Source organism: Cydia fagiglandana, chromosome Z, assembly GCF_963556715.1.
Source record: "Cydia fagiglandana chromosome Z, ilCydFagi1.1, whole genome shotgun sequence".
In the NCBI taxonomy this organism is placed as follows: domain Eukaryota; kingdom Metazoa; phylum Arthropoda; class Insecta; order Lepidoptera; family Tortricidae; genus Cydia; species Cydia fagiglandana.
This window is the reverse complement of record NC_085959.1, coordinates 40,843,893-40,862,589: the sequence shown is the minus strand read 5'-3', so window position 1 is coordinate 40,862,589 and position 18,697 is coordinate 40,843,893. Positions and strand designations below refer to the sequence as shown.

The following is an 18,697-nucleotide window of genomic DNA, read 5'->3' as shown; positions in this document are numbered from 1 at the left end:
TATAAGGGCATCAATGCTTTTTACACAAATTGTCATTCAATTTTGAACTCTATCCCCAACGATAGAGTATAGTTTTACTTAAACGTAGAAAATATAATGTACTATACAAATAGGTAATTATTATTAATCGTAAAGTTTTCATCACAATTATCTTTAAATAATACATAATTAAAGAAATAGCAAAGTGATCAACACTTCAGTATAAAAGTTAAGTGTTATGTCAAAAAAAAAATTCTATAATAAATAAGTTAATTACCAACGAACGGCGAAATATTCTACAATTATGCTTTGCAACTAAGGCTGTAAACCTAACCGAGCAAAATAAGTTTAATAAGTTTTTAGCCCTTACTTATTAATAAAAATTAAAGAAAAAAACGTAAACTTTAAATTTAATAATTTGATATTTGATAAAATAATGTAAAAATATGGGCACGATTTATTTATATATTATAAAAACTCGATATCGATAAACACTAGCTAGATAGCATGAATAAATGAAATGAAATGAAATGAAATGATTGCGACTGTCTTTTGTTTTGCCTTGAAAATTCCGGGCTCTGATAATAGTAAATTAAAAAGAGAGCTCTTATGTAATCTATCAGTGTCTGTAAGGCCAAAAAATCAAAGTACGATCTATCTTTTTTGGACTCGCCCAAAACGGATTGGTCCCTACACTCTACAGCATTCAGTAGTACAGTACTATATACGGTGCATTCGATTCTCGAACTATATCAAAGTACGTAGTAAGGTTCGGCGGGACTGTAGACATATTTCCGTAGGTACTATGGGAGATATGACGCTTCGCTTCGAGACGCGCCTTCGCTTCGCACGGATCTTTCGGACAGGTAAGTTATGGAATTTGAGCCGTAATGTTTAGAATATAGAGTGGTATTTCGTTTAAATAGTGGTTGTTCCTTTAAAGTTTAGGAATAAATGAGATGGGTAGCCGTTAAAGAAGTGTAATATGGTGAAAATATTCGCTGTCATCGAGTAAATTGTCAGAAGTTCAGTTGGCAGAGCGATGGGCTAGTGATCCACCATCGCGAGTTCGAGTCTCGTCCGAGAAAGTGAATTATTCCATTTTCATTTATTTCTAAACTTTCTGGTACAGTTAGCAGACGTTTCTGCTTAATACAAAATAAGTTAGTGTATCCTTTTTTTAATTTTGTTAGTTTGTAGTGTTTACTTTACAAAAATATATTAGAAATGAGTTATGAAAATATGCGTATAAGGTATTAGCAGGTATATTTGTCCCCCAAAGCACTAGCATTATCATTCTGCACCGCTTATCTTGCTTGTCAGTACATCTCCATTTTGTTTGCACTCATTCACTTTGTACATTCATGGGTTTAGTATAACTCTACGTCTTACGTAAGCAAACAACGCGAACGCGATGCGACGCGGTAGGCCCGAGCAAGACGTTCGCGTTCGCAACGAGATCGCCCACGTAGGACACTTCTATAGGTATCAAAGGATTGATTCACCCCGCGCCGCATGCTTCGTTTCGCGTTCGCGTGTTGTTCGCCTACGAAGTACGCAGCGTAAGGCGGTTATCACACCGGCGGTGTGTTAGCCGGCTGGGAAAAAATTGGCTATTGATATATAGCCAAGTTAACTATGTAAAAGGGGATATAAGTAAATAGTTAGTAATTCAAAGAGTTCGTTTTTTCGTTCTTGTAAATTTAGATGAAAGATTATGATTATTATTTTTCAATCTTGAGGTTGAGGATAATTTCCTGGCAAGAGTCACCATTTTCTTGTGTGTTCCTTTTCTACCAATGTTGCTCCAAAATTTTAAGATTTGAAATTAAAAGTTACTATATTGTGGTAGAGTCAAAGAAATTAATGTCCGGCCCATTATGTACCTTGTCACAGTACTCACATCAGTAAGAATAGAATGAGGTTTCTAGCGACTTTCATATTAATTGTCACTGTAACAAAGTACGAAATGGGTCGGAAATCAAATTCGTTAACTGTACGTTGATATAACTATATACCGACTTAAAGTAGACCATCACTACTATCATGAAATTCATGAACACTTAAATGAGGTTGTGATATAGTTTACAGAAATAAAAACCCGTCAAGGGCGAGTCGTACTCGCGCACGAAGAGTTCCGTACCATTACGCAAAAACGGAAAAAAAATCACGTTTGCTGTATAGGAGGCCTACTTAAATATGTATTAACCCCGGAACCCTAAAAACTGTAGGAGCACAATGGGGTAGGCCGGTGGAAGTTTTTAGCAGATGGCGCCATCATAGCTTGCCCCGTCAATCCCTAGAATTATGTTAAATTTTTGTTTTTTTAATACCCTGAATGCCAGCCCTTTAAGCCAAATCTCATAGAAAAAGGGGCAAGCTATGATGGCGCCATCTATGCAAACCTTTGACAGTTGCCAACCCCATTAATTACCCATTGGGTAGACAAGCACATTACGGTACTAAACTGTCCACCGTGTTTTAGGGAGTTGAATACCGACGCTTCCTTGAACCTGCACCTGGAAGATTCCACGGTACGCTCAGAAAGGATGACGCCGTTCAAATTCTCTACGGCTCATGTTAAGGTAAGATTTAAATGGTTTACCGATTCGGGGCTGATGACACGCCTGCCGTGCCATCAATGTTTTTTACGTGTGGCGTATGATACGGGAGGAGTGTCATCATATTCTATGGCGCATGGCATGGCTGCCGTGTCATGAAATGATTGTTCCGCGCCAAGTTTTCGAAAATGGAACACGCAACTAATCGGTTAACCTACATCAAATTATGTAAAAAAAAAACTATTATGTAAATATCCAGAGAGGTAACAGGGGACTACGTTTGTATAGAGAACCTGCCATCCACTATCCTTTTAAAAGTTAGCTGGAACAGATTTTTACAGGTTTTATAGGTTTTGTATTTTTATACATTCGCCTATGTAAAAATTATTTATCTTAAGCTTTGGTGTCTCACTACAGTGAGCGCTGGTGGCGCTAGCGGTGAGAACCTACATCGTGAGGAAACCGGACTAATCCCAATAAGGTCTAGTTTACCCTTTGGAAGGTCAGATGGCGTCGCTTTCGTAAAAACTGTTAGTGCCTGCGCCAATTCTTGGGATTAGTTGCCAAGCGTTCCCCAGGCTTCCATGGGCCGTGACAAAATGCCGGGATAACGCGAGGAAGATTTTGAGTGTTTCACTATAGAATTAATCCACAGGGCAACATCTCATCCCGGCACATAGTGGTCGTTCGTCCGTCTTACCCCGTGGACGGTCTGCCCGCGACCGTCCAGATCGTCTCTCTGTCCGCGTCGCTAGCCTCAGACCCCAGTGTGAAAGAGCTGGTCCAATATCCCGGGCCACTTGTCAAAGGTAAGTTGTCCGTTTTACCCCGTGGGCGGTCTGCCCGCGACCGTCCAGATCGTCTCTATGTCCGCGTCGCTAGCCTCAGACCCTAGCGTGAAGGAGCTAGTCCAATATCCCGGGCCACTTGTCAAAGGTAAGTTATCCGTCTGTCTGTCCAATTGTGTGTCACGTTCTACCAATATGTTCAGTTGATAACCTCTTAAGGAAAGAACTTATTATTATTAAGGCTACTGCAAACATACATGTTATAATTTAAATGATACACCATAAAATCTGAGCTTTCATTCATAAAATGGCTATTCACTCAGCCTTGTGTACACACAGTAATACTCTTAACTGTCCACCGGTGGACCTTATGCCTTTTGTAATAAGGTTTACCGATAGACAGTTAACAGTGTGGGCGATGGTACATGTAGGTATTCATCATCATCATCATCATCGTCATCTCAGCCATAAGACGTCACTGCTGAACATAGGCCTCCCACTTGGACCTCCATTCGTACCGGTTGGAAACGACCCGCATCCAGCGTGTTCCGGCGGCCTTAACAAGGTCGTCTGTCCATCTTGTGGGTGGACGTCCTACGCTGCGCTTGCTAGTTCGTGGTCTCCACTCGAGCACTTTTCGACCCCATCGGCCATCTTCTCTGCGCGCAATGTGGCCTGCCCATTGCCACTTCAGCTTGCTAATCCGGTGGGCTATGTCGGTGACTTTAGTTCGTCGTGTCATGTAGGCATTACGCGAGAAAATTGTTGAAAGGTATTCTTAGTAATTTAATTGTCATTTTTTTTAATCTCCTTATAACAAAAGTCATATTTTGCCTACAGGAGTCACCCATAAGAAGAGCGTGATAGAGTACTGCGCAAGCCGCATTCGAAACGCCGGAGGCCGCGGCGACGTCATCGGTTACGTGTTGCTCTGGCAGCTGTTGGCTTTGTTACTCAAGCAAAATGGGGTAAGGAACTAAGGACACTAAATGTGGCTTTCCAATGGAGAAGGCTGCTTATGCTTCATATACATAAGGACCTTAACGTGACCACTCGTCTGGCCTAGTGCGTAGTGGGTAGTGACCCTGCCTACGAAGCCGATGGTCCCGGGTTCGAATCCTGGTAAGGGCATTTATTTATTTGATGAGCACAGATATTATTTTGTTCCTTTGTCATTCCTGATGTGATGTGTTATTCCTGAGTCATGGGTGTTTTCTATGAATATAAGTATGTATTTATCTATTTACAGATGTAGAGTATAATTATTTTCCATTGTATTTTCACGGAAACATACGAACGTGTCTTGCTATTTGAGTCATTCTCGGTATAAATAAGTTTTTGGCAAAAATTACATTTTTGATACAAGCTTTTATCGCCGACTGTACTTTTTTTCCACAAGCAACTCATCGAGATAATTCTAAGAACCCCAAACACAATTAGGTTTCGAGTTCCTATGGCCACCTCCGGTCTCCATCATCGGATCAGCTCGATGACACCATAATATTGCATTGTCACCTGACTTACATATGTATGCAAAATTTCAGCTCAATCGGAATCCGGGTAGTGGATCAAATTTAACTTGCAAGATTTGATTACACACAGACAGACAGACAGACAATGGTCAGGTGAAACTAAATAAACGCTTGTAAAAGTACTGAGGTTGACTGAAGTAGCATGAAAAATACGAATGTTTCCGAGAAAATACAATGGAAAATAATTGTGCACTACATCTGTAAGTATGTGTATCGTCGCCTAGTGTCCATAGTACAAGCTTTGCTTAGTTTGGGGCTAGGTTGATCTGTGTAAGATTGTCCCCAAATATCATAGAGGTACAATAATATAGAGATGACACGGGGGAGGGGCCAAACGACCGAACGAGATGCACTTATGGAAATTTCAGTAGGAGTAGCAGAGAAAGCGGTATTATTGCTTGTCCTTGTCACAGTCTCAATTTTTGTTTGTTCCTCACCAAAAATTTTGTCTGGTTTATGGTGGGCAACAAATAACCCGACCGAACTACGTAGATTGTTTTTGGTATGTTGTCAGGAACATTAAAACGTGTTTTTATTACTGTCGCTTTGCATATTTTGTCCCTTACGGAGGCACGCGTATAGCTCATCTAAGTTATACTAGGTTTATGCCAAATATTTATTTATTTATCAGAAAAGGGTACTTATACACATGGAGCGTAATTTATTGTTGATGCTAGTAATAATTTTATTCCACAGGTGGTGGTCGGTATCGACATCGCCGAGCTTTTGATGAAGAACAAACGTGACTATGAATTCAATACTAACGCGAAAGATAAGGAAAAAGGTTAGTACAGGGCCAGGGGCCCATTTCTCGAACGATATTAGTCTCATATTATTAGCGTGTTGTCATGACAACCCATACGATTTGACAGTTCGTGGATTAATCATATTAGTTCATAGACTAGGACTTCTCTCTCTCTCGCGTCGAATTATGATGCTGTGACAGTTAATTTTTAAGGTAACTTATTTTTGTGTCTGATGTATGCATTTGCATTTTTGGCATAAAACGGTTTAGAATTTTATGATTAGAGTCTGTGCGGAAAGAGAAGTGTCGTGGGATTTGAGGGCGCGCCAGTGCTATTTTATGGTTTTTGCTATGCTGACAACACTGGTCACGTGATTATAGTACGACACTAAAGGTCATGATACTTGTATCCCTTTTGTTCCGGTTTTTTACCACGGTTTACTAAACGGAGCCTGGTGGTGGTGTCGGCTCGTCAAATCAATCCTCTGATTTAGCGCAGGAACTAGTTTTCTTTTTAAAACACACTCTTGTTTTTATGTCTCAGATACTAAAAAGTGACAGTGCGATTGACAAAACTGCTAAAACTAGTTAAGAATCTGCCCAATACAACTGTAATTTTAGTACCAAACAAGATAGAGTCTCATTGATGTACTACCTAATCTGTGCAGTCCAACAGTTATTTTAATACAAAACCGGGTAGATCGGGTAGAAATTGGGCATTAGAACTGTAATTTTACTATCTGGGATATATTTCACCCATTGTGAACTTGACTTGTAATGTATGTGTACATTATTAATAATAAATATGAATAAAAATAAGTAGTGCATAAGTAGGTAGGCCTTATTGGGATATGTCCGGTTCTCTCATCTCACGATATTTTACTTCGCTGAAAAGTCTGCTAAATATGAAATACTTATAATTTCGTAACTAACAGAACCTAGTAAACGGACTTACAAATAAAGAAATATTTTTATGAAAAAGTTTTATTCTTTGTACTTAATCGAAGTCTGAATTAAAATATTCAATGTCACTTATGTTTGAGCTAGCTTCAGAACAACCAGGGACTGGTGAGGAACTGGATGTGCTTGAATCCGGGACGTAGATTACGAATTCTTGCATATCACCTACTTAGCGGTCTTTTATTCGAGATACCGTAGGTACTTTTACACAATCCTGAAAAAAAATACATGTAAATATGCATAAAATGGCAAGTATCAAGACTATTTGTCAGTTATTTTAAAGATCATGAATGACCTGCATATTTATGAAAATTTATATATTTTGAATGAATATACTTACCGATTATGTACCGGAGACAAGTTACTTAGGGAGCTTATTAAATAGGTAATTATTTAATATTAAATACAACATCAATACCCGCGAATAGCGGAAACACGTACCGCGACTTTTTGTAAGTCGATAGTCGGCTTTTAGCCGTTTTCTTCCCCCTGACAAAACCGAACAATGTTAAATATAATTTTTCTTGTGGTTTTATGTACGGTTTCATCGTGTTTTATTTATTATTTATTCGTATGGCAAAAAAATAATACAATCGTTCACAATATGATATATACGAGTATAATATATTATAGCAGTACGCCCAATTGCTGAATATCGTGTTTTGAAAATATTTTATACATAAAACTTGCGGTTTTTGTTAATAAAAATATACAATGACAGAAGTTTGTTTACTTTTTACAAGACAGGTGTCATAGGTTTGATTGCCATATAAAATTTAAAATGTTAGTTCCCGTTTCTGCCACGACTCTTCTCTTTCCGCACAGACTCTAGCTTAGGGGGTTTTATAATTTTAAATTTAATAATTTACCTCGTTGGCCTTCAAAAAATCCTATTTCAATCAAATTTCTTTTGTTTTGAAATCGAACGAAGCAAAGGAAATTCAACTCTGTTCCGTTTGAAAATGGTTTAAATTACATTGACGTTATTGGTACTACAGATAGGACCGTGGGCCTTACGGGGTTATTATTAAACATATGTCTTCTATTATGTGGTAATGTTTTATTTTCATCAGCCGATGGTCGAGGATCGAGTGTGTCAGAGGAGGACACCAATGGAGCACCCGCGACAGAGCAAACCCGTAAGTAATCCTTATAAATATATTTTCATCACACTTGCTCGTAAAAGGTGTTATTACACGTAGGTGAATCGGTCCGTAAATCCTATATTATATTATGTAGTGGACGTAATTAGAGAGAAGTTTAGTAGGAGGCTAATTAACTCGAGTGCGTAATACTCGAGTTAATTAGCCTTTGGCTTCGGGCTTCAATTCATACTCGTTCGTGTATTCTTGGTTACCGCCCTTAAACACAACGTACTATTAGAATCCTTTTTAGTGTTCCGTACAAAACTTTGTTCACGGAACACTTATTTCATCCTTTACTGTGAGCGCAATTCCATTCATCTCTTAAATTGTTTGACCTTATTTATTAATTGAACTTGAACTTTATTACAGCACCCGTAGAGCCGAATTTCGCGCGGCAGAGCGGCATCGACGAAAAAGCCGCTTTGGACCAATTGAGAGAATATCTGACTTATGGAAACAGGCAGGAGGCTATCGGTAAGTAGTTTGGCATGGGAAATCGATCCTTCACGCCTACTTAGGCGTCTTTTTACCCACTTTTATATAGCTTCGCCGCGTATATTACTTTGTATTTATGTATATGACTATATGTGCTTCAACATATGTTACTTGAACCAATTCCCGGTCTCTGATTGAGCTAAAATTTGGCATAAGTACTTCCGTATTTCCGATGATGATGTAATGATATGCTAACTAATGCTATGCTAATATGGAGCTGATTTAATGATGCAGTTGCAAGGTAGCCAAAGCAACTCCTCGATGGCAGAACGTGAACACATTGAGTTTCCCGAGAAGTACTTAATGTATGACATCTTGGGTACTTAAGTTGGGGAACCGACTGTACATGAAAAGTAGACAAATAAAAGTGTGTATCGCCAAATATTTTTGATAGTAACTTGTTCTACTGACAAAGATGGTTTGCCAACGTTAGACATCGGTTGCACGCTAATTCTGGCGTCAATTCAGTTCATCGGTCTGGTCAGACTGACGGGAGAATTATCGTGTAACACGCGGACTGATGGACTGATGGTCTGGACTGACGAAAATTTAAATTTTTAGATAATATTCGTCAGTCCATTTTGAATGACAGAAAACTGATAGGAGAGAGATCACGTGTAACCTGTTCGTGTCATTCTCGCGTCAGTCACCATATTAGACAAGACTAAATGACTGTGTTGCGTTCTGTGTCCAAACGGCGACTGTGTCGTAATTGTATCAGTCTGTCGTCAGTCTGGACTGATCGTGTAACCGTGTCCATTTTCCATTATTCTGGCATCAGTCAAAACTCGAATGAACTGATGGACTGAACTGACGCCAGACTTAGCGTGTAACCGATGTCTTAAATCCGACTTTTTGGGAAAATAATCGCGTCACATATTTTTTACCTCTCCCCCCTCTAGAATGGGCGATGTCCCACAACCTGTGGGGCCACGCGTTCCAGCTGTGCGCGCACGCGGACCGGCGGACGCGCGCCGCCGTCGCCGCGCGCTTCGTGGCGGGCGTGCCGCGCAACGACCCGCTGCACACGCTCTACCACACGCTGGCGGGCCGACAACCTCCCGAGTCTGAGGTGAGCTCCCACAGGACGAAACATATTTGCATAGACTAGGAATCCGCTAGGCTAGGCTTGGCTAGTAGTAGTGCAGCCGATTAAGGTGCAAGTAAAAGATCTTGATGTACGTATATAAAATAGGCATTTAATCCGAAACTGATACAAGGTTATGAATGGTTGATTTAATAGTACATTATTGTCGAGGCTCGGAAGTAGCTACTTGCAGGCTGAGGATTCGTTTTAAACGGACGACCTTGGGAGTCCGTTTAATTGAATCCGAAGCCAGCAAGTAGCCTTCCAGCCGAGTCATATATAGTGCTTTTCTCAAACATGGTGCAAGAAATATAAATATCATAGAAATATTTTACAAAAGCATATATATACTTTGACAGAAAAAAGCCCTTGCCGCCTTTTTATTTTTTTAATAAAAAAATAGAAGTGTATTTTTCTGCCAAAAATACGCCAACCTATTTGAGACATCTAAATAGTCGCGGTACTAATCATCTGTTTGGCTGTTTAATGGGCCTGTGCCCTCATTTGATATGGTCATTTCAACTTTTAAAAAGTTTGGAACTCGACAAATAATGGAATTTGTATGCAACATTGCAGTCCCAAAATCGAGACTGCAATGTTTTTTACTTTTTAATTTTTGACTGACCATAAACTACGCGCTTCGCGACCTATTTTTTAGACGGCAAAGTCGATTTTGCCGTCCATTTTTGAGAAAAATAATTATGTAAGACGCGTGCGGCGTTGTGGCTGCCGCTGGAGCTAATGGAGTGTGGTGGGGTCCGTACCCCGACTACCCCGCGCGCCTGCGCCCGCGCGGTGACATGTTGTCGTAGACAACCGAGTTTAGAGCAATTATTTCATGCAACCGATGATGCCATAATTGCGGGGGTGCGCGGGACGAGGTGAGCGAAGTCCCGTGCCGTGATTGGTTCAAAGACACGGACGTCACACAAAGACACTTTCGACTCGAACATGGAGTAAAGTTACCGTATGCGTGGCAGAGGGGGTAACGCGACTATGCTCAGTCTGGAGGATGTTTTGTCTGTGCATATATGTAACTCCGTATATGAAGTAAAGTCTAACCGCCTTATTCATAAACGCGCTAGAGACTTCAATTAGCTACAGTTGCCTCCAGAAACTCGCGAACTAAATTGACATGAGTTTGACAAATAAAATGATACCAGGAATAGCAAAGAAAAAATAGTCAGGGGTATATGTCGATAAAATGATATCGATAAGTAAGATGCACTTACTACCCATGTGATAATTATAAAGGGGTCACAAACGATTTCGATTTGTATGAATGTGACGAGAAAGGTGGTTGTTTCGATTGTAAGATTGTGACGGTACGTTAATGTTAAGACGAAACAGGAGCTGAGTTTTAAATATTTTAGGTAAATATACCCATGTCGCTAACGGAAGCGGCTCCTATAAGGACAAGGCGAAAAATCCTGCGTAACAATCTCAAAAATCGAGGTTTCGTACTCGACTCCTCCTCCAAAACTTAACCAATCGTAACCAAATTTGGAAATCTAAATGATTATGAAATTATCTGTGCCAGACCGTTTTGCTTTTTTGGCTAATTGATATCAGTTTTGAATACTACGCCTCTCATTGCGGCATAGACAATGAGGCCATTTTGGCCATTTTTGAAAGGCTCTAGTGTATTAAAAAACAAAAATATCAAAAAAAGCAAAACGGTCCGACACAGATATTGACAATATTAATTTGTGTTGAAAAAATCATTGCTCTAGCATTAAAACCCACAGAGGAAACAGTCGACTACGTTTGTATTGAGATATGACCACTCCTGTTTGCTCTTAATAGGCAGGTTTGCAAGTTGTTTATATCAAGAGCTCGCGGTTGTCGCCATAAATCTAAAATTGGTGATTTTAATTTCATACAATGTGACCGGTAGATGAGATTGATCGATAATTAAAGTTAGACCAAGAAAAGTCTGCATCGATTTTGATAGCCCACGCAGTGCAACTGTTATTTAATACGTCATAATTTCATAGAATGTTGACGTTTAAAATAATACTTGCACTGCGTGGGCTATTAAAATCGTTGCAGACTTTTTTTGGTCTAACTGTATTTAAATTCTGACCTAATTGTCAACTTGAATGTCCAGTTTAGGGACTGGTCTTCTTTACAATCGAAGCAATAGGGATCACCGAGACGATTTAATTTTTACGTCCACACCACACAAAATAAATGAGAAATCTTATCTTATTTCCCCGTCTGGGTCTGCCTTATTTGTATTTTGAGCCAAAATCACAGTTTCTATGTTATCACCTACAACTTGTTACTCTAGCTGTAAGTTTTCCTAACAAATAAAATAAAATAAATATAATAAAATAAATATCTTCTTCTTCTTTCTCTTTGCCTTATTCCCATTATTTGGGGTCGGCTCTCCTCGTTCTCATGCGCCAGGACCGTCTGTCCTGAGTTGTCTTTGGGGTAAGCTGGGCTCGTTCCAAGTCGCGGGTTACTGTAGACCACCACGTGGCTTTAGGTCTTCCTTGTCTGCTCGCTTCCCTGTTCGGCAATGCCAAGGCTTGCCGAACTACGTGGTCTTCGGGGCGTCTCATCACGTGGCCGTACCAGCGAAGTCTGCTTTCCGTTACTTTGTTTGTGATGGGTGCAACTTTGTAACTACCTCTGATGTATTCATTTTTCACTTTATCGAGTCTTGTTACTCCTGCCGCCCACCTCAGCATCTTCATTTCTGCCACATGTAATTTTTGTTCATGCGCCTTTTTAATTGCCCAGCATTCAGCACCGTACATCATTGCCGGTCTCACGGCTGTCTTGTAGACTTTGCCCTTGACTTTGATTGGCATTCGTGTATCGCAAAGAACACCAGAGAGGGCTCTCCATCTTTGCCAGCCAGCGTTGACTCTGTGAGTGACGTCGGATTCAATGGCACCATCGGCCGTCAGCATCGTTCCGAGATATTTGAATTGTGATACCTTTGGAAGTTGATCTCCTTCGATATAGATCCTGTTGGAGATGGTGGTATCACTACTAAACTTGCATTCTAAATGCTCGGTTTTACTTCTGCTGATGCGAAGTCCATTTCTTTCCAGGGCCTGCCTCCATTGTTCTAGGGTCGCTTGCAGTTGTTGTGCACTTTTGTCAATGAGTACGATGTCGTCCGCGTATAAAATACACCATGGCAAGGGAGTTTGGATATCTTTGGTGAGATAGTCCATTACTAGGTTGAACAGTAATGGACTTAACGCAGAACCTTGATGTACGCCAACATTTACTTCAAACGTCTTGCTCACTCCGGCCAGACTTCTCACGTTTGCGCTACACCTATGGTACATGTCCTGAATAATAAAATAAATGATGTTGAAGGCTTATTACAGAGTCGAGGACTACTTGACAGACAAACATGCATGGTCCAAACCAGAAACTGTAATAACGACAAGTAGCAATTAAAAACATTGTATTATGTGTAGAGTTAAAGGTGACTCAGCTCAGGTAAGAAAGCACATCAAATTGTATGAAAGCATCTCATAACAATCAGTTAGATTCATATAATATGTATTCTCATTTCTTCTATTGATTTTATTTTCTTTTCCTTTTGTAAGATTTGATTTGTTTTCTGAAAGAGCTACGTATTTGTGATTTCATGTGCATATATGTTTATTTTTTATATCAAATTCTATAAAGTTATGTACTCACTGAGTATAATTGCATGAATTCTATAGTAATTTAAATTGTATTAATTACTCGTAATGCATGTTAATTATAAGATGTAATAATGTTTTGAAAAGATGTGTCCCGCCGAGTTTGTTGCCGGTCCCATATTGGGATACCCTCCTCCAATTGAGGGGGGATTTAAATCTTCTCGGGGCAGAGGTGTACGGTTGGAGCCGGTAAAGGTTTATTTGACGTTCATAAGCGCATTGTAATATGCCTACTTGAATAAACTATTTTTTATCTTTTATCTTTTATCTTTTAAATATAATAAAATATTTATTTAATTACCTACAATATGTTTATCCAATATCCTTGTACGAGTATCTATAACTATAAAATTGCACAATTTTCGAAATAATTTAAATTAAAATAATTTAAATTACTTAAAGATACATTTTAACTGACCGCGCAACAGTAGCGCCGCCAGCGGTGAATTCTCGCGATATTCTCTAATTCACACTTTTTTGAAAATATCGATATGAACAGCACTGGCCAAACTGTGGTATCATTTGTGCACATTGACCTGTCAATTTAGTTCGCGAGATTCTGGAGGCAACCTTAATAATCGTTTGTTCTTATGTGTCATTTTGACTTATGTATTTGTAAGAAAGGGATAAAACATAATTTAACTAAATTTTATGAATGAGGGGGTAAGAAAATAACGTAGGGGAGGTATAGAACCATTGGGCAGTCGAGAGGCTCGGGCACCCCCTTATAATAAGTCCTGATTTACAAGGGAGTGCCCGAGCGTCCCGACTATCCAATGGTCCCCGACCTCGGAAATGCAAAAAAAAATAATGCATACCTTTGGCTTATATACTTGAATAGATGGCGACACCGTCTGATATTTAACAATCAGATAAAAAAAATGGGTCCTAGTCATAATAGCGTACTAAAAATAATAAAAAATAAAAACTTTATATTCATATATAAATATGTATGTACATTAGTATATCTATTTTTTGATATTTTTATTCAAAATAAACCAAATGTTTTTCTTTTCAGTGGGGTGACTGGCGTGCACACGCCGCCATCATACTGTCTAACACTTCGGCAAAACCAGAGAACGAAACAAGGACGCTTACGCAACTTGGTAAGTATCATCGCCCACACTGTTACTGACAGTTCGTACACCTTATTACAAAAGGCATAAGGTCCACCGATGGACAGTTAAGACTTGCTTGAATACTCTCGACTTTTTACAAGCTTTTATTTAACTTGCCATTCTAAAAAAATCGTTGTAGAAGCTAGAACGTAAATACAATCAGATTCTAAATTTCCTAGCTATAATTTTGTATGATGCGCGGCACGAGGTTAACCCTTTAACCGCCAAAGACGTCATTTGACGCGCGCGGCTACAACCCAGTATCAACCTTCGTGCATTCCAATAAGGGTCACGGTGACGAGCCACGTATGGCATGCAAAGAATTTTCATAATAGTTTTCTATTTTCTCAGGTGACTCCCTCACCGCCCGCGGCCTCCTCTACTCCGCCCAATTCTGCTACATCTCCGCCCGCGTGCCCTTCTCCCGCCACCCCCTCGCCCCGTTCGCCCCGCCCCCCTCCGTGCCGACCTCTCCCCCTCGCCTCGCGCTACTCCTCGCCGACTCGAGGGCCGACTCGCTCAACCAGCTCGCTACGAACGAGGCGATATTCGCTACGGAGATATACGAGTACGCGCTTTCGCTGAGCCAGGATTATTGTATCGGGGAATTGCAGGTTAGTAACATTATAAGTTAACTTAGCTATATAGGGAAGGTACATGAGCTGTAGGGGGCAGCACAAGCACAGGAGCCCCTTGATGTAAATGTCAAGTTCCCGATTTAGATCACAAAATGGCAAACCCTCCAACCTTCACGGTCCCTATAGTAACTTAGCTGCTATTGCAATAGTATAGGCAATATTTACATTGAGTCAGGAATACTGTATCGGGGTATTCCAGATTAGCACCTCGGCTGCTCCGATATTTATCTGATGGCGATTATACCTAATTTCAAACAAATAGTTATTAAGTATACCGAACACTGTCTATGCAAAGCGAAGGTTTATATTACTTTTTTTTTTAAATTTTCTTTAACTCATGTCTACGCAAGTTTTTAAAAATGGTTAAATTTTTCCCACAGTGAATCCTGACGTCATTGACATTTAAATTTACACTGATATAAAAAAATAACATTATTATGACACTTACTGTGAAAACGTTCTTTGGTGGGTCACAAATCAGATTGTTCGATTGTACCTAAATGTATACAAATTTTTAATAATATCCCTAATGCTATCAAAGCCGAACCAGATGATAAAATGTTAACACTAAACTGAAAACCCTATTAATAGAAAATTGTTATTACACAGTATAATCGTTTCTCAAAGATAATACGCTAGTTGAGTATGACATTGAATTAATTTAGGATGTTTTTAAATTATAACTTGACCTATTAGTACCACAAATAAAACTAATACCTATAAGATTAGAAAAGACATTCCTAAAATATACTATAAATAAGTTGACAAAATAAAATAATTTAATTAACTATTTATTATTTCAATTTTTTGACGTTACAATCCTGAAATAATTTATGTTAATAGCTGACATTCTATTGATTAATCGATAAGTTAAAATTATTATTATATCGCCTTAGAGACCTGTTTAATCAGTATAAAACTGCAAATATGCATGTATCTTACTATTGTGTGCCCTTACAGGGTGTCATGAACTGGCCTTTTAAATTGTAACACCTTATTATGTACATGACATTGCAATATTGAGTAAATGACTACCTAATCCCATTTTTTTTTCATGCTATTTTAAGAATCGGCTACACTGTTGTACAAAACACGTTCAAAATGTATGGATTATACGCAACGCATATAAGCACGCAGCGTTAGGTTCCGGCTGGTTCCGGTGTGGTCGATCCTTTATTGTTAAGGTATACAAAGCCATTTAAGTATTTGACGATCTGTCTGGCCTAGTGGGGTGTGACCCTGCCTGTGAAGCCGATGGTCCATGGGTTCGAATCCCAGTAAGGGCATTCGTTTGAGTGATCAACACAAATATTTGTTCCTGAGTCATGGGTGTTTTCTGTGTTTAAGTATATATTTGTCTATGTGTATATAAGTTTGTACATCGTCGCCTAGTACCCATATTAAACTTTGCTTAGTTTGAGGCTAAGTTGATCTGTGTAAGATGTCCCCTCATTGATTCATTGACCCATCCGGCCGATTTCAACCATGGCGACCACTTCTGACTCTTAGTTGGTTTTTTTAGCATTAGAAAAACAATCTTGATGTGTCTTTTAATTGAAAAACACATTTTAAAAATAAGTTACGGCAAATATGTAACAATTATTAATCTAATACGATCATTTATATTCTTCTGCTTTCATAAGTAATAGTTTTTGATTTTTAAAAAGCGTTTTTCAATAAAAAGACATGTCAAGATCGCTTACCTTCTTGCAAGTTCTTTCTAATGCTAAAAAAAAGAACTATAAGTAGTTAGCTCGGCGCTCGTGCGTGTCCCCACATATTTATTTATTTAAGTTTTTGTGCGTCTTTTGGACTTCTATTCCTTTTCGCTTCGCGATTTGTTATAATGCAAATGAACTATTTATCCGACGAATTTTGCTTTGTAATCAATCATTGGCAAATGTCGCAGGGCGAGTTTTTTTTTTTTTATTTTAGAATACATTACATATTTGATGCAAACACAATTTTATTCAACACAATTCAATTCATTAACACTAACATTTAGTTTCGTAATTTTTTCACACGTTTTTTTACCGTTCGCGATATTATAACCTTTACAAACCAGTATTTATCTATTCAACGGCAAATATTCCATTGATCACAATTACAGAATGTTCTAGACAGCGCATCAACTTCACGTTGCGGTTTTTCTTCGCGTTGGCGTATATGACACCCACCACTTTTTCATACACACTGCTTATGCGAGAGCTCCTATTAAAAACGAGTATTTTGTTTTATTGATAAAGCCTGTCATCCTATTTTAAATCTTTATTTTGACTTGACATACAATATTGCATTTGTCTTAATCAATTTTGATCTGTACACGGGTAGGGCTACGGGTACAGACAACAACAGCAAGAAAAGAACACATAATTAAATGTTTATCACGAAATGGACCCAACTCAGCATAACGCTATACTTGCCGCAAAACTAAGTGGCGAATCAGGTCATAATGCCATCTCTTTCACTCTTGGTTGGTCTTAACAAGGGTAAAGGAGATAACATTATGATCTCAGTCGCCAGTTGGTATAGCGGCAAGTATAGCTATAAAGCCACTCGTTCGGTAGTGATTCGGTTGATATTACCGTGTTGTACGTTTATTTAATAAATGTATAATACATTAATTACAGGCGTATAAATTCCTTCTGGCGTGTCGTTTGGTGGACGCCGGAGAGTACGAACGCGCATTGGCGTATACGGAGGCGCTGGCACGGGCTGTGACGCGTTCGCCGCGGGACTATCCGCCGCAGCTAGTTGCACAGCTTTACCAGTTGGCGGACAGGTTAGTTTTATTTATACAAGCTCTTATTTAACTCTCCGTCCAAAGACGTCAAATCACGCGCGCGGCTATAGCCGTCAACTAAGTGCCACTTGCACCATCCCACTAACCCGGGGTTAACCGATTAAACCGTTATCACAGTGTCAAATTGTACTGGTAACCATGGTTACTCCACCGATTAACCGGTTAACTCCGGGTTAGTGAATGGTGCATATGGCCCTAAGAGCATTCCGAGATAGTTCACGATGACTCGCCGCGCACGATAGGCGTAATATAGCTAATTTAATATCGATGTTTATTAATATGGCCAATCACTATTATTGCGAGAGAACTTCCTGATATAGTAATAAGCAGAGCTCGGATAGGGTGAGCTATTTGCCTTATAATTTGACATGTCTTATGTCATATATAAGGCAAATAGCTCACCCTATCCGAGCTCTGGTACATAACGCCAAGACGCATGGCATATTGGTAAACAAATCATGTATTATAAGTCTCTTTTTCCATTTACACACTACGCCGTGTGTAATAGCGACCAATATTTTACAATCAGAATGGCCTAAATATATAGAAACCGTGCTCAAAACTACAAAAAGAGATCCACTTACCCTATCTTGTTCTCTAGATCAAAAGAAAAATGTGTTATCCATCTATGTATGGGATGCATCTGTACGCAGTAACTCTGTAGTTATTGCGTTTTAACTTTGAGTAACAGTTCGAGATACGAGATTTTTTCAAAGTAGTGGTAAGTAAGTAATATATCGTATATTTACAGGCTCAAATATCACGATCCGGCACTGAACGAAGACCCACCCCTAGTAGAAGAGGGTGAACAGAGTGAACCCTCCCCACGCCATCAGCAATGGCTCGATGACGTCGCCGGGGTGGCACAAGTGTTAGAGGTAACTATGGTTACGTTCATTGTATATTGCCCTACGGCGTACTCATCTGGGTAAACTTTGGGAGGCTCTACATAAGAGTACGTGACAATCTGTGAAAGTGTTAGAGATAACTACGCTTGTATTCATAGTATATTGCCGTACGGCATACATATCTGGGGCGACCCCAAGGTATGTTCTACAAACATGACCAGCCCTTATTAAATTTATGACTTCGAGAAACGGTTATTGACTGACACTTATATGACACATGTCACTGTGATATCCTCATACCCCCCATAAATATAGTAAACT

At 39.3% G+C, this 18,697-nt stretch overlaps 1 protein-coding gene across 4 annotated transcripts in view; it reads left to right on the top strand.

Moving 5' to 3' along the window:
• The window catches only part of LOC134678385 (protein transport protein Sec16A), a 57,446-nt gene that overhangs the window by 13,551 nt on the left and 25,198 nt on the right, over positions 1 to 18,697 (top strand). For 3 of the 4 annotated variants that reach the window (XM_063536941.1, XM_063536938.1, XM_063536939.1), the window contains 12 exons: positions 780 to 845; positions 2,465 to 2,564; positions 3,196 to 3,349; positions 4,169 to 4,296; positions 5,557 to 5,644; positions 7,639 to 7,704; positions 8,080 to 8,184; positions 9,108 to 9,277; positions 13,988 to 14,075; positions 14,439 to 14,701; positions 17,356 to 17,507; positions 18,280 to 18,406. In XM_063536941.1, coding sequence (XP_063393011.1) covers positions 780 to 845; positions 2,465 to 2,564; positions 3,196 to 3,349; positions 4,169 to 4,296; positions 5,557 to 5,644; positions 7,639 to 7,704; positions 8,080 to 8,184; positions 9,108 to 9,277; positions 13,988 to 14,075; positions 14,439 to 14,701; positions 17,356 to 17,507; positions 18,280 to 18,406 — 1,507 coding nt within the window. The remainder of the gene's footprint in view (positions 1 to 779; positions 846 to 2,464; positions 2,565 to 3,195; positions 3,350 to 4,168; positions 4,297 to 5,556; positions 5,645 to 7,638; positions 7,705 to 8,079; positions 8,185 to 9,107; positions 9,278 to 13,987; positions 14,076 to 14,438; positions 14,702 to 17,355; positions 17,508 to 18,279; positions 18,407 to 18,697) is intronic. The other variant, XM_063536940.1, reaches the window with a different exon arrangement.